General features: G+C 35.6%; 1 protein-coding gene across 1 annotated transcript in view; it reads right to left on the bottom strand.

The window, feature by feature from the left end:
• The window catches only part of LOC150089909 (uncharacterized), a 56,474-nt gene extending 32,323 nt beyond the window's left edge, over positions 1–24,151 (bottom strand). The window contains exons 1-4 of the mRNA XM_090390128.1: positions 20,340–24,151; positions 19,712–20,255; positions 19,348–19,557; positions 3,538–3,758 (exon numbers count right to left, since the gene is read on the bottom strand). Coding sequence (XP_090246254.1) covers positions 3,538–3,758; positions 19,348–19,557; positions 19,712–20,255; positions 20,340–24,151 — 4,787 coding nt within the window. The remainder of the gene's footprint in view (positions 1–3,537; positions 3,759–19,347; positions 19,558–19,711; positions 20,256–20,339) is intronic.
• Positions 24,152–26,266: the final 2,115 nt, after the last annotated feature.

The following is a 26,266-nucleotide window of genomic DNA, read 5'->3' as shown; positions in this document are numbered from 1 at the left end:
TTCTGCGACCAGTCTAATCTTCTGAAAGCTTCCCCAAGGGCAGCAGTAAACAGCTTCGAAGATAATGTGTCTCCTTGTCGAACTCCTTTCTCAATTTTAAATTTCCTACTGTCTTTGTCTAGTCTAATAAAGGAGGTAGCACTCTCATATATTTTCTTCAAAATCATAATATATGGGGTATTTATGCCTTGTCTTTGCAGTGCCCGAAACATTGCCTTATGCTGTATGGAGTCAAGTGCCTTTTTATAATCCACAAACGCCAGGCATAATGGTGTTTTATATTCATTTGCTTTCTCTATTAGCTGTGATATTACATGAAGGTGATCCATAGTTGAGAATCCTGTCCTAAAGCCAGCTTGCTCTTTCGGTTGATTCTCATCAAGTATTCTTTCTAATCTATTAGTAATGACCCTTGTGAACAACTTGTAGATGTGGGATAACAAGCTAATTGGTCTATAGTTTCCAATTTCTGATTTATCTCCTTTCTTATGCAGCAAAACTATGATTGCATTATTCCACTGCTTAGGCATCACACCTTTTCTAATGCACTTAGTGAAGAGCCTTGCCAGTTTTTGTGTTATGTCTCTTCCTCCCAATTTTAACAACTCTACAGTAACTTCATCTTCCCCGGGGCTTTCTGATTCTTCATTTTCTTCAATGCATGTTCTACCTCATCAGGAAGGATATCAGGTAAGTTATATGTGTTACTAATTTGCGATCCATCTTCCCCTCTGCTGGCATCATTCCCCTGCTCCTTGTATAATTCTCTATAGTAGTCTTCTGCTATTTGAATTATACCTTCTCTGCTGTTTATAAGTACACCATCGCTATTCTTCAGTTTCAGTATCATTTGTCTTTCTGTATTACTGCTCATGGCTGCTGATTTAAATCCTTTGTTTTCCCTTAATGCTTGTTCTACTTTTCTTGTGTTAAATCTTCTTATGTCCTCTCTGAGTCTCTTTCTAATGGCTTTGCATAACTCAGTATACTCAATTTTCTCCCTCTCAGTATTTTTCTTGCTTTTCATTTGTCGTCTTCAGTTCATCATTACAAGTGTTTCTTGACTAATTTTTTCTTCTTTGGATTCCTTTTTTCTATACGTTTCTTGGGCTTTATCACTTTCAGAAAGTTGTAATATTCTTCGTCGATATCTTGGTCCTGAGCAGTCTACAGAAGCTCAAACTTGTTCTTAAGTTCCAGTACATACTGCTTTTTCTCCTCTTCTGTTATCTCAAAGACCTTTATATTATTTACTCGAGTCAGTTTTTTCCTTTCCTTTCCTACATCTATATCAAGTATACATCTTACCATTCTGTGATCACTTCCAACATTTACCTTATTCAGGACGGTAAGAACATTCACAATATATCTTCTGTTAGTGAGGATGAAGTCGATTTCATTAGTAGTTAATCCATTTGGACTCTTCCATGTCCACTTTCTGTTCACCCTTTTCTTGAAAAAAGTGTTCATTACTAACAGTCCTTGAGATTCTGCAAATTCCACAAGTCTTTCACTTCTTTCACCAATTCCAAAATTTCCTATAGTTCCCCTTTCTGCACTGTTTTGTCTTTTTCCAACCTTAGCATTGAAATCCCCCATAATAATAGTGTAGTGAGTTTTCTGCTCATCTAGAAGACTCTCAATTTCGGTGTACGATGAATATGATTATGAATATGAGGGGGCATAAATTTAAATTGAGGAAAGACAGTAGTAGAATAGATGTGCAGAAACTTGCTTTTAGTGAGCGGGTAGTTGATTGCTGGAAGAAACTTCCATCTGTCATTTGTGGAAGTTGATAGCTTAAATAAATTAAGGGAAGAACTGGACAAAAAGAATTTTTGGAGCAAATGGATGGGTGTAGTGGGAAGGGTTTTTTTTTTTTTTGTTTTGCAGATGCTGTATAAGCTTGCTTTCTTGCATCATATGCTTCTACTAATGCTATTATCTTTGTTAACAGCATCATGTTACTTCTGCCAGTTGTTTGGTCACATGCCTTGAATGTTTACAAGGGTAGTGCATGTGACCAAGGGACTGGCAGAAGTTTCAGAACTTGATAGAGTTAAAAAAGATTATAATCCTGTGTAACAGTGTATAAATTAGTAGTTATCTCTTAATAGAAATAAACTACAAAGGGAATAACTCTTTTAAAGCCATGATTAGGGAACTGTATGTACAGAGAAGGGCATATAAGATTGGTGAGAGGAACGAAGGCGTCCTCTTACCAAGTAAAGCTTAAGTTCTGCAAATTGCAGTGGCTGGAGACTAGGCACCTGCGAGGTGATCTGATTTAGGTGTACAAGGTCTTGAATGGTTTGAGCAGTCTCAATGCTGGTGGGATACTTCTGCTTGCTCAGATTAAGAACCCATGGGGGCATAAATTCAAAGTGAGGAAAGACAGTTGTACAACAGATGTGCGGATTTTTGCCTTTAGACAGCTGGTGGTTAGTTGCTGGAACAAACTTCCATCTTCTGTTGTTGTGGAAGTTGATAGCTTAAATAAATTCAAGGAGGAACTGGACAAACTTTTAGAGGGAATGGATGTGTAAAATTTTTTTTTTTTTGGCTGATGCTACAAAAGCTCATACACTTGCATCACATGCCTCCATTACTACTACTAGAACACAGTCTGAATCATGATATATCTTTTAGGCAAAAAAGAATAAAGTATTTTTAAATAAAGACAATCATTTGTTTTTCATTATTCCATTATTTTAATTTTCATTTGACTTTTTTCTTTTTATAGCCCCATACTTTGAATTTTAACACAAATAATGATGTAGATTGAAAGTCAAGAAAAAGGTGATAAAGGAATATTAAAATTCAAGTGGTCATCACTTCAACAGAAATTTTTATATGTTATTTTTTTTGTTTGGTCACTAAATTTCACCAATGCACACTCAGGAAATGTTTCACATTTTCAGAAGAATGCTGGTGGGGAGGAGAAGTAATGTATGAAAACTATATTATGACAACAGCATCTACAGAATAATACTGGTTATGGATTAAAAAAAATAATAAAAAATGTACCCAGAAAAGCTATATGGTGGAACATCTGTCAGTTTACAGAGAAATAATCTGTACAAATTAAATATTGAAGTAAATTTCATGCCTAAATTGCTTATTAATATTATATGTTATATTAATATTATTGTCACATATATTATATGCTTTTGTTAATTTATTTCTCACTAACTTGTATTTTTTATCAATAACCTAACATATGGCATATTTTGCATATCAGCAAAACACACTAAGGGAGGATGGGGTGAAAATTCTTTGTTGTGGAAAAGTCTTGTGTAAATCACTGAACACTACCACTTAGATCTGGGATATTAAAAATGGATTTTATGGTAGATACAAGTGGATAAAATACTGATATTTAACTTGTTAAATTTTATTCTAATAAGTGAGAGTTATTTGCCTTTATGCATATTATGATGATATGATATTTTAACACTTTAATTAATGAGAGGTAATATATTAACATAAATGCAATGCAATACAATCCATATACAATGAAAAAAATAAGAAACTTACGCAACACAGATATCATTATGGCATAGTGGACATCTCCAAATATTAGACACCAAAGTTCTGTCATAAATCATGGAACAGTTTGGGATTGGACAATAAGTTACATGTGGCTGATTTTGTTGCACATACAGTTTTAGTGACTCTATTAATAATTTATTAATCTTCTCTTTGTCAAAATCAAGAATCTTCTGAATGTCATCTAAAGGTAGTTCTTTAGAACAGGTCTATAAACAAATTTTACATTTAATAAAAATTTCTAAAAATATAATATTAATATTTTATTACTGAAAACTGGATATAGTAAGTAACTTTTGCCTTTATTTAAACAAAAGTTCCTGCTCTACTCTTCACACATTAAATAGCATATGAAGGTGTATATTACTCCTATGCATTACTTCAGCATTTCATTGTGAAAATTACTCTTTCCAAAAGAAAGATACCACTTTGAACATAAGATGGTACCACTATCTATACAATTCACAAATACTATAATTTTAAGTGGAAAGTTTGGAAAAGTGATGGGCATAATTTGTGATATTTCGGTCCAGTGAACGCAAAATCAGAAAAACTCAGATGGAAAATTGAAGAAGCATCATTAGAAATGCTAAGAAATTATCAAATATTATATGTTAGAGTTGGCAATTACTGGTGAAATATTCGTAATGATTCAGTCCTCTTAGGAAGAAATGAAAACTTTCCTTTTGTGAAATGAGTAGTTATTCAGCACAATGAAATGCCAAGATAACTTGCAGAAGCAGCACAGCAATAATATAAAAATATAAGTCAGGTACTAAAGCCATTGAAAACAGTAACACATAATTTTTATTCAATTTTAAACTTTATTTTTTTATTTTTAAATCAAGTCCAAAACCTCCAAATATAAGATTCCAAAATGTCTATTAATATTAATTTCAGGAAAATACTGATAATAATCCAGGATTGCAAATACTGAATTTTTAAGAAAATTACTCATAAAGAATTAATGGGATCAGATAAGCTAAAACAAATTATTAAAAGTTTTTCAATATGAATGCAAAGAATTTTTTGTTCATGTTAACATTAGAAGGAAAGGGATAAATGACATAACTATTGACTATCCTATTCAGACTTATTACAAACTGAATAAATATTTTACATCTGCATTCACATACATAAAGAAGTATACCCAATTCTAACTGGGAGCTAAATGATTTTGTAATAACAGAGGAAAGCGGAATAAAACTGGTGAGCTAAAAGAAAAATAACATAGATAAGGCTGCAGAATCTATCCAATTACATTAAAGGATGCCTAGATCATAAGCATAGCATAGCTTAATTTTCAGCACTCACCTCATAGTAATCCATTTGGTTTGATGAAACTTAAAACAGGTACATAGTAGTTATAAAACTTTTAAATTCCAATTAGTAGCTATTTATAACTTAGTGTAATTATGAATTTTAAAAAATTTAAAAATTATGAGCTTTAAAACGTGTTAAAATTTGCCTAAGAAAGGAAAGTGCACAATCCATTCTATAGTTGTCTTATTAAATTCATGTATTAAAATTAAAACAAGATAAAAGTTAAAGATATTAGCATTTAGCTGTCTTATTAAATTCATGTATTAAAAATTAAAATTAAAACGAGATAAAAGTTAAAGATATTAGCATTTAGCTTTTATCTCGTTTTAATTTTAATTTTTAATACATGAATTTAATAAGACAACTATAGAATGGAATGTACACTTTCCTTTCATAGGCAAATTTTAACATATTTTAAAGCTCATAATTTTAAAAATTTTTAAAATTTATAATTACACTAAGTTATGAATAGCTACTAATCAGAATTTAAAAGTTTTATAACTACAGTGAAACTTCCCTTTAACGGACAGCCACAGGGAACGAAAATGTGTCCGTTAGAGAGAAGTGTCCGCTAACAAGAAGTCTGAGGGAGAAAAAAAAAAAAAAAGAAAGAAAGAAAAATCGTTAAACGTTTAATGTAAAATTAAATTAAAATATATACAGATTTTGAACAATATTTTTGCAAATAATATACATACAATTGTGCTATGCATATTATGACTTTATCTTAAGAAAAATGCATACAGTAATCACTTATTTTCTTCTGCACCTTCTTCCGGCTGATAATTTTGTTTTCAACATTTGTTTGGAGTGAAGAAACCATCGAAAGTCCTTCAGTATCTTCTTCAGCGGCGAAAAACATTTTTAAACGATTGATTTGTATGAGCGCTTCTTCTATTTTCATCGGTGGTTCATCGTAATATGTTCTTTGACAGAATGACCTCCTTCCATTTCTCCATCCTCATGAGGAACTTCTTGAAAAATATCGATGATAATGTCGTTGATATCTAGAGCACCATCTTCTGTAGTGAGGTTTGAGTCTATATCTTTGTAGCCAGGGTCACTTGTAGCGGAAGTATCGTACATTATCATTAGATGTTGAAGTTCTTGTTCTTCTTGGTGCTCCACATTGCTGTTCACAACTTCAATTTTTGCGTTTGAGAAGCCAGACTTTACAAAACAGTTCACGACAGTTTGTTTTCTAATTGCGTTTACTGAAAAGGAAATCCATTGAATCGCATCTAGGATGCTGATTTTCTTTGCAAGGTCACTCGCACATGTTACATCGTTCATGTTTGCAATGAGATGTCTTAAAACACGTTTTCTGTAGTGAAGTTTAAAATTTTTTATTATCCCTTGATCCAAGGGCTGACACTCTGCAGATGTGTTTGGTGGCAGAAAAATGATTTGAATGTTGGACAATTCAATGTGCGGGTGAGATCCAGCATTATCCATGAAAAGAATAATTTTTCTGTTTTGACGAATCATGTTTTGGTTAAATTGACTTATCCATTCGCTCATGATATCTCGTGTCATCCACGCTTTTTTATTAGATTTCCAGTCAACATTCAAAAGATTTAATTTTATGCCCTTGAAACAACGAGGATTTTGTGGTTTTCCTATAACAAGAGGTTGTTCAAAGTCTCCCAGCATATTTGTACACAATAGTACAGTCAAGTGTTCCTTAGAAATTTTTCCGCCCTGGCACTTTTCGTTTTTAAGACTCGTTTTTTCAGAAAGAGCTTTAAAAAAACAACCCTGTTTCATCACAGTTGTAAATATCCTTAGCTTCAAAATCACAACATAAATCTTCCAATTTGACGGTCCACTCTGTTACAACCCCAGTATCAACAGATCCACCTTCACCACTTACGGTTTTCCAAGAAATTTTATGCGGAGTTTTGAACTTGTCTAGCCATCCCACAGAAGCTTTGAACTCATTTACTCCCATAGATTTCGCAACCTCCAAAGCCTTTTCCCTAATAATAGGCCCATTAATGGGAATTTTTTTAGCACGTGTGTGACAAATTTGAAGTCCAACAGTTTTCGGGAATGATTTTTGAACCTGATCATTTCCGTGTTGCCAAAATTGTTTGAGCAGTTAATTTTTTTTCTTTAGGATGTCGCTTACCTGCGTCTTCCAGATTTTGAATTTTTCAGCGAGATTGCGAACACTGTTTTTGTGCCGATCATACGCATTAATGAGTTCGACTTTATCTTTTAAAGTTAAATGTTTACGAGAAGACATTGTGCACTTCACACGACACTGAACAAAACTGAAAACTGAAACTGAAAAGACGAAAGGCTGACCATTTTCCCCCCCCGCACACACCGAATTCATCAGAAGTTTTATACGTGCCTTAAAATTCTTGAAAAAGGGTTTAGAACCGCAACTTAAACCTTGATAAAATTCAGAGAATCGGAAATAGAAAATAAACACACGATTGAGGCCAATACGTGGAAGAAACGTTCCTAGAAAAAGGGCCGTGAGCTCGCCCGCTGTCCGTTATGGGGAGATCAAATCAAGGATCATCTGGGGGAGCATGCAAATGCTATAAAAACCGCTGATTACAATAAGTCTGCTGTGGCCGAGCATTTTTGGGAGAAGCAGCATCAAATTTCCCCACAGGATGCGGTTATCGTGGATCGAGCGCATGGGTTCTGGAACCGTAAATGATTACTATGATTACTATTAAGCCATAAGGTGCAAGGAAGCCTGAGGCTTACGCTGCGCCAGCCAAAAAAAAAAAAAAAAAAAAAAATCCTGTGTTACCCAGAGAGAGAGAGAGAGAGAGAGAGAGAGAGAGAGAGAGAGAGAGAGAGAGAGAGAGAGAGTGTGTGTGTGTGTGTGTGTGTGTGTGTGTGTGTGTGTGTCAGAAGTAGCAGGAAATCATCAAGAAAGCAAGAAAGAGAAGAATGATGATGTCCAGCTCAGGACTCTGGGATTGCCAGGGTCCTGAGCTGGACATCGTCATTCTTCTCTTTATGGCTTGAGAGCCTACGAATCTGTTCATCCGACCACAATATTATGAATAGGGACAGAGGTATGCGTATGCATCCTCTGTTTGAAACTATCATCCTAAGTACGGATGAACGGTTTTGCTTAACACGTTCCCGAGCTATTTCCGCTTCCAGTTCAGACCATGCGCCGACTGCACCACGTGTATAGGTACCGTGAGCCTATTATATATGGACGTGCTGCAGGAAGTTTTGTTACTGCTGAAGGAGGCGGATGCCTCCGAAAGCTCCAGAGATTTTTATCGTTTTTATCGCTTTTAATCCGGTTTATTTTAGTGTATTTTATCTCAAGGATTTTATCAAAAAAAAAAAAAAAAAAAAATGCACACAGTGTTGTCTCAGGTAAAAGACCCAATAGCAAAGGACCTGAGTAGTGGAGTAGTATACAGGATAAAATGCCCGGATTGTGGGGAATGTTATGTGGGCGAGACAAAACGACGGCTCAAGGATCGTCTGGGGGAGCATGCATATGCTATAAAAACCGCTGATTACAATAAGTCTGCTGTGGCCGAGCATTTTTGGGAGAAGCAGCATCAAATTTCCCCACAGGATGCGGTTATCGTGGATCGAGCGCATGGGTTCTGGAACCGTAAATGGCTCGAGAGCCTACGAATCTGTTCATCCGACCACAATATTATGAATAGGGACAGAGGTATGCGTATGCATCCTCTGTTTGAAACTATCATCCTAAGTACGGATGAACGGTTTTGCTTAACACATTCCCGAGCTATTTCCGCTTCCAGTTCAGACCATGCGCCGACTGCACCACGTGTATAGGTACTGTGAGCCTGTTATATATGGACGTGCTGCAGGAAGTTTTGTTACTGCTGAAGAAGGAGGCGGATGCCTCCAAAAGCTCCAGAGATTTTTATCGTTTTTATCGCTTTTAATCCGGTTTATTTTAGTGTATTTTATCTCAAGGATTTTATCACAGTTTTAATGTTTTATATGTATATAATTTAATTTAATATAATAGCAGTTTTTGTAAATATTTATTTATTTTATTTTATTTTAATATGTAAATATTTTAGTTACAGTAAATACTTACTCTTATGGTTGGTGTGTGATCTGATTTAATGCTAAAATATGAATTTTCCCAACCTCAGAGGCCTTTTTCAGGATATCGTTAGCAGTGCAGATTGCCTGTCCGCGTCCGTTACAGAGAATGTCCGCTAGACAGAAGCTGCAAACACGTTAAAACCAATAGAGGTGAGTTGGGGAATTTGAAAATGTCCGTTGTAGAGAGATGTCCATTAACGAGAGGTGTCCGTTAGAAGTTTCACTGTACTAATGTACCTGTTATAAGTTTCATCAAACCAAGTGGATTGCTATGAGGTCAGTGCTGAAAATTAAGCTATGCTATGCTATACTTATGATCTAGTTGTTACCTCACAGCACATAAGGAATCCTTAATATATCATCATTACAAGAGAATCCTTCAATTCAGGGGAGGTTCCCATAGGTTGGAGATGTGCAAAAGTCTTCCCTATTCACAAGGCAGGATAAGGATGAAATAAATAATTAGACCTATATGTTTTTCTGTTCTTCATAAAATACAGTCAGTGGTTAAAAAAGTAATGGAGAATCATCTTCATAGGAATGTAGTTATATGACAAAAAAACAGCACAGAATGGTTATGGGGAACCTTGTGTGACGAATTTTTATTAGTTATTATGAGGGTATCAAAAAGGAACTGAATAAAAAAAAAGAGAAAAAAAGAAAAAAATTTTATATTATAGAACTCTTTATTACATACAAAAAAGCACATGCTATACACAATACCCTTCACGGCTACAAGCCAGGAGTTTACAGTAAAGGCTAATCCATATCCGCTGATTCATTTACCCACAGTTAACCATGGAAAAAAAAAAAAATAAATAAAAACTTAACACGTACTACTTGTGTGTCCTATACGATGCTTCCCTTTATTTTTATGATGTTGATTTTAAATCAAATAGCTTTTCTTTATTTTTTACAATGTCATGTATGGTTTGGTCACCAACATTATAATAGTTCTTTAGAGATTTAACGGATGCACCAATTTCAAGTTTTTGTTTAATTAGAAAGCATAACTCTTGCATTTGCCCATCATTTTTGCAATTTCTAAACACATACACAAAAAAAGAAAAAAAAAAAAAAAAAATTCCGACATCCCTGACATAAATAACCAAATAAAATTTGTCCTTTTGTGGTGTGGTGGAACACAACAATCGACGCGACGCACTAAATCAAACTAAACATTTGGTCTCCTTTTTTTTCCTTTTGAGCGGTAAGTGTTAAAGCGGTAGTTGCAAAATAATAGGTACACTACTTTCCTAATGACGACTTATAACGCCGGTTCTTGTTGCTTATTTACGACATGCAAAATATCTGTTTATACCTATTCTAGTTATTACTTGAGTTTTATGATTTCAGGTTGGTTTTTTTTTTTTTTTTTTTAATTCAGAGTCTTGAAGTGTCCTGGTTAATCCAATCCCAGTAAACTGAGAGCCTGCTGTACTTTATTATTACCTGTATTTAATGTTGGTAATGTCTTACTGTGTGTTAATTTATCAATTAAATTTTATTATACGTATGTATGTACAAGAAAATCACGTTATATATGGGATCAGCAGGTGTTCGTTTATATCTGCAGTTTCAGCCATCCACAGTAGGTCTTGGAATGTATCCCCCGCGGATACGGGGGGTCTTACTGTACAATGTAATAAACAAGGATGAGATAGGAGGAAAAAAACAATATTATTAATAATATTGTTTTTAGAGAGAAGATGAGTCTTCTCTCATGGATAATGGCAGGAAGTCATCTGATGTTTAGATTAAACATTGGAGAAAAAAATGACAAATTTACATATGAAAATATATACACAACAGCATGTTATCAAGTTAAATTATTCTCCAAGGAGCAGTCCTTTTACAGTGCTGGAGTCATCTGAGCAGGCACAGAAAGCTGGAACAATGTAGTGATGGATCCATAGCAGTGATGGACAGGTAATAGGGAGCAGGTTCTAATGTCCTGTGACGTAGTCCTAAGAAGGAAGTCGATGGAGTAAGTTCTGCCTATATTTTTTATTGACTGCGAACTTGTAGAGGAGTGTCCAAGGAGTGTATAAACTGCAGCATTTATACTGGTAAGAACTGATCAGATAACTTTAACCGGTTTGGGGTGGCACGAAGGCTTGGTACTAGGATTCTCCATCTGCAGTTAGCCCAGAAGTCTGGTTCCGAAATGATGTCAACCATCATTTTTACAGCAAAGATGAGTCTTCTCTCATGGATAATGGCAGGAAGTCGTCTGATGTTTAGAGATGCCACCATCTGGTGTCCTTGGTGCAGGGGGAAGCCGAAATTTTCATATGGTCACTTCAGCAGCCAAAATTCGCCTGTGAAAATCCATCTCAGATGCGTTGTGGCAGTTGAAGTCAAACTTCTCCACCACAAAGTATGACTGGATAGATATGTCTTATATCTGCACCCAACAGCGTGGTCATGGACATGCATAAGTTGTTGCTTAAGCATCCATCGGAGTCAACAGAACTTTATTTGCAGGTGGTCTATGTGTGGTAGAAAGGAGAGCTTCTGGTCAAAAATAATGCCCAGATCAGTGTATTGCGGAACAGCAGAAATTGGGGATCGTCTTAGATTGGGTCGCACCATTGTTGGGTTCCGTTTGAGCAAGAAAGTCAACTGTCTCGACTTCTCAAGATTCATGTGAAGGCCGAAACCTGAAGGAAGGCCTTGAGGTTCTGGATTTTCTGTAGGATTAAGGCATTCGTGTAGCCCGCAGTGTCTTCAGGGTTGATAGCAGTGAACAGCTTTATATCACCAGCAAAGGTGACAATATCAGTTTGTCCCATCATGAAAGGCGGAACAGCTGAGAACAAGATACCAGAGAGGATCCCACATTGTGGGACTCTAGCTGTAATAGTTCTGGTGCAGCACCGATTGGCATCGTGAACAATAATAGTCCTGTTCTCAAGCATTGTCTGACTAAACCAGAGCACATGTCCGGCAATGAGATAATACTGACGTAGTAGCCTTGCCAACACGTGAACAGATACGGAATCAAATGCTGACTGGACGTCGATATAAGTAATGGTGATTTCCAAACTGTGCTCAAATGTCTCGAGGATCTTGGTAGTAGTGGTGACTAGATTTGTAGCGGTGGATCTGCGGTGGCTGATGTGGCATTACAGTAAGGCCCACGTATCTGTGGGGGATACATTCCAAGACTACCGTGGATGGCTGAAACCGCGGATATAAGTGAGCTCATATACAGCGTGATTTTCTTGTACATGCATACGTATAATAAAGTTTAATTGATAAATTAAATACACAGTAAGACATTTTTTTTTTTTTTCTTTACGAAAACCCCAAACACGAGACGTATTAGAACCTATAGTACTTAGTACCTTGCTTAGTTTGGAGGCTGAGAAGATGAGAGAGGATATCTGTTGACATTAGATTTGAACTTCTTAACAGACTGTAATTTTCAGGAAAGATATATGAAGGAATAATGTTTCATAAAACGGCAGTTGAATGAATAAACAAGATGAAAAGTTGGCTCTGTGTGTTTGAAGTTCGACAGTAAATGGACATTGTCTGGTGGTGGTAAGTGTTCGGACTGTTTTGAAAGAGAGAGAGCAGGAATTATAGAAGCCAATTCAGAAGGACAGTGCCCATGGAAGTATCTGTAGAAAAGGCATGCAGCAGAAACAGTACGTCTAAGAGACAGTGAGTGGAGAGACTGTTAGAGATGAGTCATTAATTAATCTAACTGCCTTCTGAATGGAATCTAGAAGCCTGAGAGAGATCTTGGGGGGCATTGCCCCAGATGTGGGAACAGCTGTTTGGAAGAAAAGTAACACCGAGAATGAAAGAGAAAACCAAGTTTTTTAGATGCAGAGGAAGCAATATTTGTAATGTGCTTGTGCCAAGAGAGATTAGAAGTCAGGGTAAGTCAAAGACCATCTACCATCACCCTCAGTGAGTGATCAGAGAGAAAACTGGATAACCAATTACAAAAAACAGGTGGCAAACCATAAGATGGAAGCTTGCTAAGAAGACCTTTACGCCAAACACGATCGAAAGCCTTTGAGATGTCAAGAGCAACTGCTCGTGTTTTACCGAACTTTTCCATTGAATTTGCCCATAAATAGGTAACATAAGCCAGAATATCACCAGTGGATCGACACTGACGGAATCCATACTGGCGATTGTTGATCAGATGGAAAGTTTCTAGGTAGTTTAAGAGTTGGCAGTTAATTGATTTCTCAATTACTTTAGAAAAAGTAGAAGTAATTACAATGGGATACTTGGATGGGAGGGATTTGTCACCCTTTTTAGAACGCTGGATATGAGCAAATTTCCAAGCAGAAGGAAAAACACCTTTCCAATAAGAAAGTGAAAAAAGGCGGGAGCACAGGTTTTGAGAACAAGTGGAGAAATACCATTAGGACCTGGAGCTTTCTTAGCATCAAGATTCGTCAAAATCCTTCTGACATCTTTTTGACGGAAGACCACAGGAGGCATTGAATGGAGCGTGTTGGGAATGGTGGGAGGTGTTTTACTAAGATCATTTATACACGAGTTGAAAGAAAAATGGGATGCTAGCAGGTCAGCTTTATCCTTGGATGAAGTGACAACAGAACCATCTGGTTTTGACAGAGGTGGGAGCAGAGATGGGCAAAAGTTGCAGCCAATTAGCTCAGCTACCATTAGGGCAATAAGCAAGTTTTCTGCTGTTAGCCTGTTGAAAATCTACTTCGGATTGATTAATAACTGTTGTACAATTGTTGCGAGATTTGGTGTAGGCATAAAATGCAACTGAAGAATTGGAAACAAGCCAATTACAATATGCAACATTATGTTTAGTTTGATTTAGTGCGTTGCATTGATTATTGTGTTCTGTCGCACCGCAAAAGAACAAATTTTGTTTCGTTATTTATGTCAGGGATGTAGGAAATTTTTTTTTTTTATAGTAACTATTTTTTTGTTTTGTTTAGAAATTGCGAAGATGATGGGTAAATGCCACAGTTGTGCTTTCAAATTAAACAAAAACTTCAAATTATTCAAAAGTTTGAAAATGGTGCATCCGTTAAATCTCTAAAGAACCATTATAATGTTGGTGGTCAAACCATACATGACATTGTAAAAAATAAAGGGAAGCTATTCAATTTAAAATTGACATCATAAAAAATAAACAGAAGCTATTTGACTTAAAATCTACATTGTAAAAAAACGAAGGGAAGCATCATATTGGACACGCGAGTAGTACGTATTAAGTTTTTTTTTGTGGTTAACCGTGGGTAACTGGAATCAGCGGATACCGAATAAGCGGATATGGGGGCACAACTGTATTTGGGTAGTTAACGTTTTCAGAAGAGATTTCTGAAAGAGCTTTAATAGGCTTGATGCAGAAGAAATCGGATGGAACTGACAGGGCTGAGAAGCAGTGTGTATTTTTAGCAGCAGTCTTACTAGACAGATATGCCACATAGGAGGGAAGAGTTTTTGATGAAGGATTTTGTTAAATAACAACAGAATAGGATCAACAATAAAGAGAGATCAAAAATAAAGCGAGATCCACAAACCAGGTATTCCCCTCAGACCTAGTGTCGTGCTGCAGTGCCCCAACGTATGAACTGTCCAAACATATCGCGCGCCTCCTCTCACCTCTTATAGGTAATACATCGCACACCGTTAAAAATAGCAGTGAATTCATCCACCTCATTAAGGACCTTTCAATCCCTGACAACACTGTCACGGCATCATTTGATGTGGTTTCTTTATTCACTTCAATTCCCGTCCAACAGGCCATGCACTGCGGCAGAAGGCTCCTCGAGAAAGACTTAAGCCTCCAATCCAGAACATCACTATCCACTGATGACATCTGTACCGCCCTCAACCTATGCTTATCAAGCAGCATCTTCACTTTTGAGGATTCACTCTACCAGCAGGTACATGGCACTGCTATGGGTGCCCCTGTCAGTTCCGCAGTAGCTAACATCGCCATGGAAGATCTGGAGGAGCAGATACAACGGAACCCACCTACACCTATTACAACATGGTGTAGATACGTTGACGATATTTTTACCGTAATACTACGTGGTTCTGAAACTGCACTGCTGGAATACCTCAACTCCCTATCTAATTTCATCAAGTTTACCATAGGATCAGAGGTGAACGGTACGCTCCCATTCCTGGATGTCGAAGTGCATCGCGTAGGCCCACATCTAGAGACCTCAGTATACAGCAAACACATGTGGTGCGGTCAATTCACTAACTACAGGTCTGGCCACGCACCAAGCCATCTCAATAGCACTGCCCGCACCCTATTCTCCAGGGCTTGGAGCCATTCCAGAACCGACACAATTAGGCGTAACAAGATCTCCCGTGTGAAGGCGGACCTAACCAAATGTGGTTATCCATCCCATGTACTAAGCAGATGCCTATTACAGGCAGAAGAACTCACATCCAACCCAAGACCACCGAACCAAGTCGGTATATCGTCCGCCTACATTCCCTATTATCCAGGCGTGTCAGGACGGATCTCGAAGGTCCTTAGAAGTTACAACATCAAATGTGAAGACCCCAGCGTGAAGACCCCTGTCACACCTGTCTTAAGCAGCAATGTGGTATATTGCATCACCTGTAGAGACTGTAACAGTTGCTACATAGGAGAAATATCAAGGCGTCTCCAGGATCGCCTCACGGAACACGACAGAGCAATACGGCTTGCCGAAACTGACCAGTCCGCGGTCGCGGAACATTTTTGGGCCACCAACCACGATCCTGGCCCCAAACGCGACTTTGAAATAGTAGACCGCTCACGGCACTCTCGCCACCGCCTATGGCTAGAGTCACTCAACATAGTAAGCAATCCAAAGGCATTAAATCACCAGAAAGGCATACATCTACATCCCATCCTAGAGACAACCGTTCTATTGCTGGATGATCAGTGGCGTAGAAAGCAGCACACGTCCGCGCAACAACAATGACGCATGATTAAAGTGCCTCACTCAGCTCGTTGTATTGTATTTAATTTGTCAGTTGACAAAGGGACACGCGTCCCGAAAGCTACTGATTTTTTGTTAATATATTTGTATAACTGGTTTATAAATAACTAACTTAAGTGTATATTAAAGCAAGCTTATAAAGCATCAGGAAAAAAAAAAAAAAAAAAAAAACTTCTCATATCACCTGTTCATGTGCTCCAATAATTGTCTATTATCTTCTTGAATTTATTCAAAACACCCACTTCCACAACAACAGATAGAAGTTTGTTCCAACAATCGACCACTGGCATAAGGAAAACTTTCACACATCTATTTTGCAATCATCCTTCCTCAGTTTGAATTTATGCCCCGTCAAGTAGTAGCACTGAGCCTACTCAATCCATTCAAAGCCTTAATCATCTTAATCAGATCACTCGCATGGGTGTCCATTCTGCACCCATTCCAGCAGATCTACAATCTTCCTAAAATGAGGTCTTGAGACCTGTATGCAGTACTCAAGGTATGGCCTAACCATTGCCTTGTACAATGGGTTAATCATCTTATCCCTGCTAGCAAAATTCCGACATATTGGTGACAAAACTCCATTATCTGTTCTGACAGCCTGTATGGACTGCTCAGAGAATATCCTATCTGTCTGCACAATTACCGCTAGGTCTCTTTCATTATCATTACTGTCATTAACAGCCCTGCCAACCTTTTTATCATCAGCAACATTAGACATTAAGCCTAATATACCTTCATCAATATCATTAAGAAATATAGAAATTAACAATGGGCCCAGCACTGAATCCTGGGAGATTATTAATAATATTAGTCCATGAAGAGCAGTATCCATTAATGAACACTCTGTTTTCTTCTACTCAACCACTCCTTTATGCACAGCAGTAACCAGTCCTTAATGCTACACAGCTCCAATTTGTACAGCAGTCATTTATGTGCAACAGTATTAAAAGCTTTCCTAAAATTCAAGCATATGATATCAAAATTATTTTTTCCATCCAGTTCCTTTGTTACTACATTATAGTAACCAATCAGACTGGTCAGACATAATCAGTTCTTAACAAATCTATGCTGTGACTGCAGTGTAACTGCATTCCTGTGTAGATAGTCCTGCATTACTTCTTTAACCAGTGACTATTATTTTACAATTTTTACAATGAGTTAATTAAATTAACAGTAACTCATTCCTGTAATTAACTCATGTCACCTTTTGATCCCCCCTATGTGAATTAGGGATACATTCCAACACCTCCAGTCCATAGAGACTTCCTGTGAATCCAAAGACCTGTCATAATTATGGATAAGGGTTTCCTTACCTCCCTTAATATAATTAGATTGATTTCATCCACTCTAGGCAAATTTTTATGTTAAGCTTCCACAAATTCTCTTCTACTTTCCTCTCACAAAATCCATTTCTAAATGCTAATTCTTTTCTAAATGTTTCCCATTTAGAATTTGCTCTTGGTAACGTCATCAGATGATCCCACTGTATAGAATTTAAAAATGGTAATCACCCTTCAGGAGCATGATAATCACCCTTACGAAAGCAAAAGCCTTTTCCCTTTATCCTTAACAGTAGTTATGTCTTTAGGTAAATCCCACATCAGGGCAATATGATCAATGCCACCCAATAAGCCTTTTAACTTCAGATTTTTAATGCATGCTGAATGAGGAAGGGGATAAGTCAGTTCTCTGAGTTTGGAGTTGGACACTGAACCAAATGCTTACTGGTTCAGGCTGGTTTGGAAAAGAATGGTGGAATTATGGATGCCAATTCAGAAGAGCAGTGCTCATGGCAGTAACTATAAAAAAAAGCATGCAGCAGAAAGTGAATATCTATGAGACAGTGAATGGTCAGACTTCATAAGAAATGGTTTGTTAATTAATCTGATTCCCTCTTTTCAACAGTCTAGGAGTTAAGAGAGGTTTTGGGAACATTACTCAAATGTGGGAACAATATTTCAAAGGCAGATTTGTACAGAGTCAGTAGCTGTTTAGGAGAGGAGTAATGCCAAAGAAGAATGCCAAAAGAAAACTAAGTTTTTTGATGGAAGAAGAAATATTTGCAATGTGCTTATATGAAGACAGACTGGAAGCCAGGGTAATCCCTAATAGATATGTGATCTTGTCTAGAAATCTGAAGGTGAGCACAGGAGCAGTAGACTTTTTTATGAGAAATAAGATAGGACTGAGTTTTAGAAGGATTGAAGTTATTTTTGTCCCACTGGAAAATTACCAAGAATTAAGCATTTAAGGAACTGTTGGCAGATATTCAAGAAGTTGAAGATGTACAGGACAAGGTTTCTTGAATTGGAGGGTGGAATGTAGTACACCATCAACAGCAAAACTATGGGTAAGATTTCCAGTCAGCAGAATAAAGTAATTAATATACAAGGGGAAAAGAGTAGGAGAAAGAAATGTGCCTTGGGGAACATAAACATTAGCTAAGAGACATCCACGATCAGTTGTAATGAGTGTTTAAACAGAAAGCAAAAAAACTGGGGGGGGGGCAAAAAAAAAGACAGCCAGAAATCCATAAATGGGACTTTGTTTAGAAGACCTTTGTGCCAAACACAATCAAATGCTTTAGAAATGTCAAGAGCGATTTCTCAAGTTTCACCACACTTTTCCAAATTTGTCTAATATCACCAGGGATTAATACTGATAGAAACCATAATGGCAATCATTCATCAGATGAAAAGTTTCAAGACAGTTTAAGATTTGGCAGTTGATGGACTTCTCTATTTTTTAAAGAGAAATGAACTTGCATTGTACAACAGTGCTGCACAAAGAGATGCCACAGTGGAATGCCAGCGACAGTTTTAACTGGCAAGCTTATAAATAAAGTATCAAGAAAATTTAGGGAAAAAAGCCTATTTTGTACATAGCTATAAACAAACCAGGTCTGCTAGTAATGCACGAACCTCATATTGTGGTGACACTTCACCATGAGTTGCCCTATATTGGCACTTTACGCACTTTAAATAAAAAGCACCACTCCAAATGGAGAGGAGAGAGCAATACAGTTCCCTATTCAAATTAGCTTCTGGCAAGGTATTTCCATAATATAAGGGGGATGTATTCATAACAAATCCAGTCTGCTTTATATGCACAAAACTGAGGCTACTACATTAACCTGTAAGATAATAAGTAAAATGTTTGCACCCAAAAAGATAGTTTGTAAATACAAATATTAATATTATGTAAAAAAAAATAAATAAATAAAAAAATAATAATAAATACTTAAATATTTTGTTATAAATGTTGTATTACATATACAAATACAAAATATCTATATAATTTTCTTCATCAGGTAAATGACCACTGCTTTGTACTATAAGTGACTTATTTTACAATACCAATCATTCAATATGATCATAAAATAAAAACCAGTATTTACTAAAAAACTTCAATAACTAAACATACAATAAACAGTAATAACCTTTTCACAACATATAAGCGGTATCCGTGCTTGTGTTACTAAATACTGGAGGCACTCGAAGCAATACACATGGCCACAGCACTCTAAGCGATATGGCAATCCTGCTGGAGACCACATACACACCGGACATTTCTCTGCATTTTGTGATGGTGGTGGTAATTTATCATCTGCAGTAATTTTGCTAAATAATTCTTCCAATTCTTCTTCTGCCTTTAATCAATAACAACAAAAACAATTCATGAATATAAATTCATTACATGTCAAAAGTTTTTAAGTTAAAAAATTAAAATTAGAGATTATAAAATTGAAGTTTCACTGTATTTAAAATTTGCCAATATTTATTATTTAAATCCATTTTACTAACCTGTTTTATACTATCAGGACATCCATGTAAAATTACTTCACAGCACTGAAGATTTAATTCTGCTGACCTTAGTCCACTCATTTCTATAAGGGTCTGCAAGTTTATTCCATACTTTCCAATAACTGATCTGAATAACAAACGAGTCTTTTGCTGGCAAAACAGCTGTATTGGTTTCACAATTTCATTCTCAGTATCTTTCAAATACTCAGAAATTCGTTGTTGTGCTTTATTGCAATTTTCAGGTGATCCAAAAATTCTTAAGCTTCTACTTTCAAATTCTAGTCGAATATATGTATTTGTTTCTTTTTGTAATCTTGTGAGCCACAACTCACCACCATAAGAAAAAAGCCTATGCAAGAGAGGACTAACACTGTTATCAATAATGTTACCTTCAAAAAGGTAGTTTATCAACTTTTCAAGCAGTGCCAAAACATTTCTGTTATTTGCTAAAAGTTTCAATGTTGCAATAGTATTATCTGACGTGTAAGCTTCAAATCTAAATAGACATTTTCCATATTTAGTCGCATCTTGCAATTTCAAATGACTAGAAAAATTTTGCAACATTTGAATAATATAATTTTGTAATACTTCAAATGCCCCAAGAAAAAAAGAAAATGTTGTCAGATACACAGGTACAGCATTAATTACAAAATCATCAATGGTTTCCTGGCCATGTAATTTATTAGCAATCTTTTCCATGTTTATATGAGAAGAAAACCTGAGGAATGATGTCATTAAAGTATCATCTGGTTTAGGTGTAGAAATTAAAATGTCAATATTATCAGAAGAGGCATACTTATGACAAAGAGCTTCAAGACAGTAATACATATGCTGCAGATCAATATTTGACACCTCATACGATGGTTCATATGCTAATATAATGCACTTAATTTTCACATCCTCAGGCAAATGTTTTTGAATAGTTTGTGATAACCAATCAGTATCAGTATTTGGCTTTAAACCAGTGATATAAAGATTATTTGTAGCCCCCTTACTAACTTGAATAGTTATTTCTACATTGCTTTCTTTAATTTCCGTCATGGCAAGTCTGGAACGAGCCAATTTGAAGTCTTCACTGGAATGGAAGAAAATGTGTCCTGAACCTTTGCATTTTCTACGACACCAAAACAGGCTAATTCCAAACTGATATGAAGAAGGAAAGGAATCATCATTTCTTACTGTAATAGATTTCTTATGAGTAGAATATGTTTGTTGTGCGGTATTTTGAAAATTTTTCACCCTAGCTCCTGAAGTCCACTGTATGACAAGAGGTAGAGTTGCTTCGCCTCTTTTGAGCTCTAAAACAACTTCTTCATCTGAATTCATAATTTTTAATGACTGCAATTCATGTTCAAGATATCTACAAGTGGCAGCTTCCACTTCAACAATAGACTGTGGCAGGGCATACACTTTTATATATCCTTTTTCAGGAATAGCCTCAATTATAACAAGTTCAGTTTTAGTATCCGACTTTACTTTTTTTTCAATTTCTTTAAGTCCTCTCTGACCATTTTCTTGAATATACTGTTTCAGAATACTTATACCTACTGAGTCAATAGTCCTAGAAGTGAATTTTTGCTTCCTTAAATCAGAAAAGTCAATCAGAGTCTTATCCTCTGCAAAAGCATTATTAACAATATCTTTGTTAACTTCTGTAATGCAAACCATAAAATGGCAACTATCCACTTCAGTATGATCAAACACAACAAATTCTGGCAGTTCTTTTTCTGTGCTAAAAACTGATAATGGATGTGGAAACACTCTATCCCCACTATGTATGGACCAATAGCCACTTTGCAAATGGCCTGTAAATATGGCCAAGTTATACCTAAAACATTCAAATATGATGGTCTGAAGAATATCATTAGTATCATATTTTTGAAAACAACACTCTATATCTTCTTGGAGGTGAACCTTTACTACTGAACATATTTCATCAATGAAACATTGATATTCCTCCATGATTTCAGAATTAATGCTATTTTCCTTGCACCATTCAGTTTTGGATGTTTCTGATTGCCACTGTCTATAAACACACAGACCAGTCAATGCATCACCTTTCAAATTACTAAAAAGAAATCTTTTAGCAGATAACTGTTCTTCACATTCTGTCTTTTCTTCAAATAAAAATAGAGGTTTATTTAACATACAAAATGCAACTAACACTACAGACTCAAACGAAACACCTCGTTGAACTCCTAACACTATAAATTTGCTACAGTTTACTGGCAAAGGCAGTTTTACCATCTCCTTTCCAAGTAGAGTTAAATTATTATCTTTAACAGCACCTAATAAAGTCAACTTGTACAATGCATCAGTTAGCTCTTCTTTATTAGGGCCCTGTATAAAATTCATATTGACAATATTTTTAACATTCATCTGCAAGAGATTGAGTATAAGTTGCTGATATTCCATTAATGAAACTTCAGGAAGAGTAGCAGTCACCATTTTTCTTTCATAATCCTTCTTAGAATATAAACAAAAGTAAATACCACATGTCATTCTCCCTGCGCATCCTTTCCTATATTCTACAGCTTCTTTACTAATAAAGGAATTAGAAACTGCATTTTTATTTAATAAAGATCTGGTTCTAATTAACCGTCCAGAATCAACAACAAATTTAACATATGGAAAATACAATGATTCTGCACCTGTTGTAAGTATAATTCTCCTCTTTGATTTAAGACTACATTCAAACAATCCCTTTATTTCACTATATAGTGTATATTTATTAACCTTGAAATAAAGAATACTATCAGTTACATTTTTTTCAGAAAATAAATGATGCTCAGATAAATTTATGATTTCATTAATTTCTGACTCTGATGAGAGAAAAACAAGAATATCACCCTCATCTTTAAAAATATGAATTGCTATCAAAAGGTTCACTAAGTCTTCTACACATTTCTTTGTGTTCTGTTCAGTTCTTTTTTTCCATATGGTGGTTACTGGATAAGTTAAATTACAAAGACTAATTAATTTTGTATCTGATGAAAAATAATTCAGCAAAGACCCATCATCATAATTTGTCATTAAAACTAGCTTAAGGTCTTTTCTGCAATTTAAGGCCTCTTTAATATTAGCAAAAAGTATATCTCTTTTAAATGTCCTTTCATGGGCACTATCTATAATTATACAAGAGTACTGATTTAAGGTAGGATTTTCTATACTCTTTGCCAAAAGTACATCTGTTGTACAATATAGTAAATCTGTTTGTTTTCCTTCTGCACAATCGCACTCTGTCTGAAAGCTAACACACATCTCATCAGTGTCTAACTGACTGCTTAACTGCAAGGCATAACATGTAGATGCTAATGAATGAGGGTGGCAACTAATAACTCTTCCACTTTCACCATACATTTCATACAAATATAAAGGAACTTGGGTACTTTTGTGATATACGGCATCAGCAACGAGTACTGTAACTTGGGTTTCAGAAACTGAGTTTAATATTTCATTCTTAAAAGCATAAATGGGATATGCAAACTGATATAACATGCATTCTTTTTTAACACCTTTAATAACTTTTTTACTCTGTTGAAAAGCATCATAAACTGAACACATACACAAGTCATTAAGTTTGGAACAAGAATTACTAATGAAATCCTCAAAAACTGTTAACTGTTTTCTAAGATTAATAAGCTTTTCTGACAAAACAGGTTTATTTTTCTCACAGGAAGTCTTAATTTTGCGAACAAGACCTTCAATTTTTTTTTCATGTAGTTGATGGCAAGTTAATGATAAATTACTAATATCCTTTCTATATTTAGCCACTATATCAGAAGAATTTAAGGAAAAATATAATTTCTCTATTGCTTCTTCCATTTTTTCTAAAAGTTCAATTTTTTTAAGTGTTTCATCAGAGTTTTGACTAATTGCATGTGCTAAAGAACCAATGTCAGAACAGTCAGATAATTTCTGCAGAACGTTTAATTTGCTTCTTTCATTAAACAAGCAATTTCCATGTGATAATTCCTTATTTGGTAAACTAACATGATTTAACTGCATTTCAGTCTTATTTCTACTAACACTTTTGTTGACATCAACATTATCAAAAGAGTAATGGTGCCCAGGAAAATAAGCTGCAGAATGCCTCCTTTTTTCTAAATTTTCTGTTTGCTTATGTGTTTCATCAAACTTCTCAGTACATTCGTGTTCTATAGGTTCATTATCAGAGTGATCTGATAACCTCTGTAGAACAGTTAAGCTCTGGCTTCTTTCTTTATATGATACACTAACCTCATTAAGCTCCTTTGCAATTTTATTTCTAGGAGAAAAAGACACAGAATGGTTTATATTCTTAGAGAAATCTGTCTCAAGTCTTGTTTCTTCTGAACGTTCAGTGTATTTTTTCCTGCCTCTTCGTATTCTGTTCCCTCTATAATTTGGATATCTTTTGTTTGGGAAACTTCTGGGAGAATGATGAAAATTATCTGTCATCTTCTTTCCTACTTAAAACAAAGAATATACATATATATAAAAATATCATAGTTTATTTTATATTAATAGTTATATATATAAACACCAATATTTTTTAAGATATGTAATAAGAAATTTTGCATTAACATGTTATCAAAATTTGTGTAGAAAAAATGGCCTAAAACAGAAGAAAGCATAATCCTGATTCACCCCAAAAACCTCTCAGACTCCTAGATTCCATTCAAAAGAGGGCAGTTAGGTTAATTAATGACTCATCTTTAACCGAGTCACTTCACTCTGTCTCATAGACATTCTGTTTCTACTGCATGCCTTTTCTATAGATACTTCCAGGGACACTATTCATCTGAATTGGCTTTTATAATTCCCACTCTCTCTCTTCCAAAGCAGTCCAAACATGTGCCGTAACCAGTTAACAACCCTTTACTGTCCAACTTAACTCACAGAACCAACTTTTCTTCTTCCTTCATAAGTATTTCCTGAAAATTACAATCTAGAGAAATTCAAGTTTAATGTCAACAAGTATCCTTTTTTCAACCTTCAGCCCAATGCACAGTATTAAGTACTATACATTCTAATACCTCTTGCATTTGGAGTTTTCATAAAAATAAAAAAAAAACACACAAATGCAAAGATAATAAACCAATCTGAATAATAAATCACAACTTCCAAACTACAAAGCATGTTAATTCTTTGTATATTGAATAATCTAAATATGCAAGACAAAAATTTTACAATTTTAGTGTGTGAAATAAAATAACTGACACGAATTACTATGTTTACTTCATTAGTAAGCATGTTAATGTGGTGTAATGTGAATAGGCATGTGGAGTATTTATCCCAAACTTAAACACTCAGGGAATGGCTATTTATGAATACAGTAAGAGTCTCTTACATGTATTTATAACAAGAAGAATGCTAACATCAATTTAATAATATTGAATCAAATACAGCCACACCCCAACTTACATATTACTTGACTTATGTAAATTTTTGCTGGCCAGTGCAAACTTACAAAAATCGTGGAAATATTTTGCATCCCGTAGGAAATATGGAGGATTAGAATAGGACAGAAAAAATACATAGACGGCGTAATTCCATAAGTCAAGTGCCTTAAAAAAAGTACATTCATTGTGTTTATATTGTAATTCATTTCTTTTTTAAATGAAATGGTGAATATGCTCCATATGATGCTCCCATCCCTGCACACCCATATGATTGCAGTCGCCTGATCGTACTGGTTTAAATGGCGTATGGAAGAAAATTTTCCCACGGCACATAAAAGGATTCGAAGGATTTGAAAAAGATGAATTATAATGCCAACGACATGGAGGAGTTAACAGAGAAAGAATTATCGAATTAAGGAACTTATTGACTTGCAAGCAGCAATAGCGAAAGAAGAAAATGCTGACGAGACTCAAGATGAAACAAATGAGGAGCCACAAAGCTTCATTATCAAAAAGGGAGATTGCAATGGCATTTCTCGATATTGAATTGGTAATGGTGATGTTTGAGAAGGTGGATCCTGACAGTGAATAACTCTTAAAAGTTAACAGAGGAGTGAATGATATGCTTGCCTGCCACAAAGAAATCTATGAAGAAAAGAAAAAAGCCACTGTACAGTCATCCATTAATATGTTCATTCGTAAGGTTGGGCATCTGACCCCTTCTAACTATCCACAACCCTCAACCTCTCTTTTGAAATTAGCGAGGCATCTCGACTATTAACATTGCCAATACTGCCACCACCGGTGGTCACCATCGCCAGCCACTGTAGTTCCACATCCCTCTAGCCCTTGATCAAAGCTCTGTCAATGCCATTATGCACTTCTCATATTAAATTTGATTATAAGGTGTTTGTACTGGCACTTGTCTTAATCTTTTTATTGTATATTTCAAAGCATGCTTTTGTAATTTTTCTTGCATGTGAGATAAAAAAATTGGATGAATAATTTCGTTTACATGTTTGTCGAACATTTCTTTTATGCCTCAATCAAATTCAAGCATGCATAGTTGCGAGTGCTGCATAAGCATTTAGAGAAATTGTGACTTACGCAAAATTCAACTTGTGTAAAGTTGTGCAGAACGCAACTCCTACGCAAGTTGGGGAATGACTGT

The sequence above is a fragment of the Mastigoproctus giganteus genome, chromosome 2 (genome assembly GCF_048544385.1).
Source record: "Mastigoproctus giganteus isolate SK-2022 chromosome 2, ASM4854438v1, whole genome shotgun sequence".
In the NCBI taxonomy this organism is placed as follows: Eukaryota; Metazoa; Arthropoda; class Arachnida; order Uropygi; family Thelyphonidae; genus Mastigoproctus; species Mastigoproctus giganteus.
The sequence above is the reverse complement of the archived record's forward strand: the minus strand, read 5'-3'. Positions and strand labels throughout refer to the sequence as shown.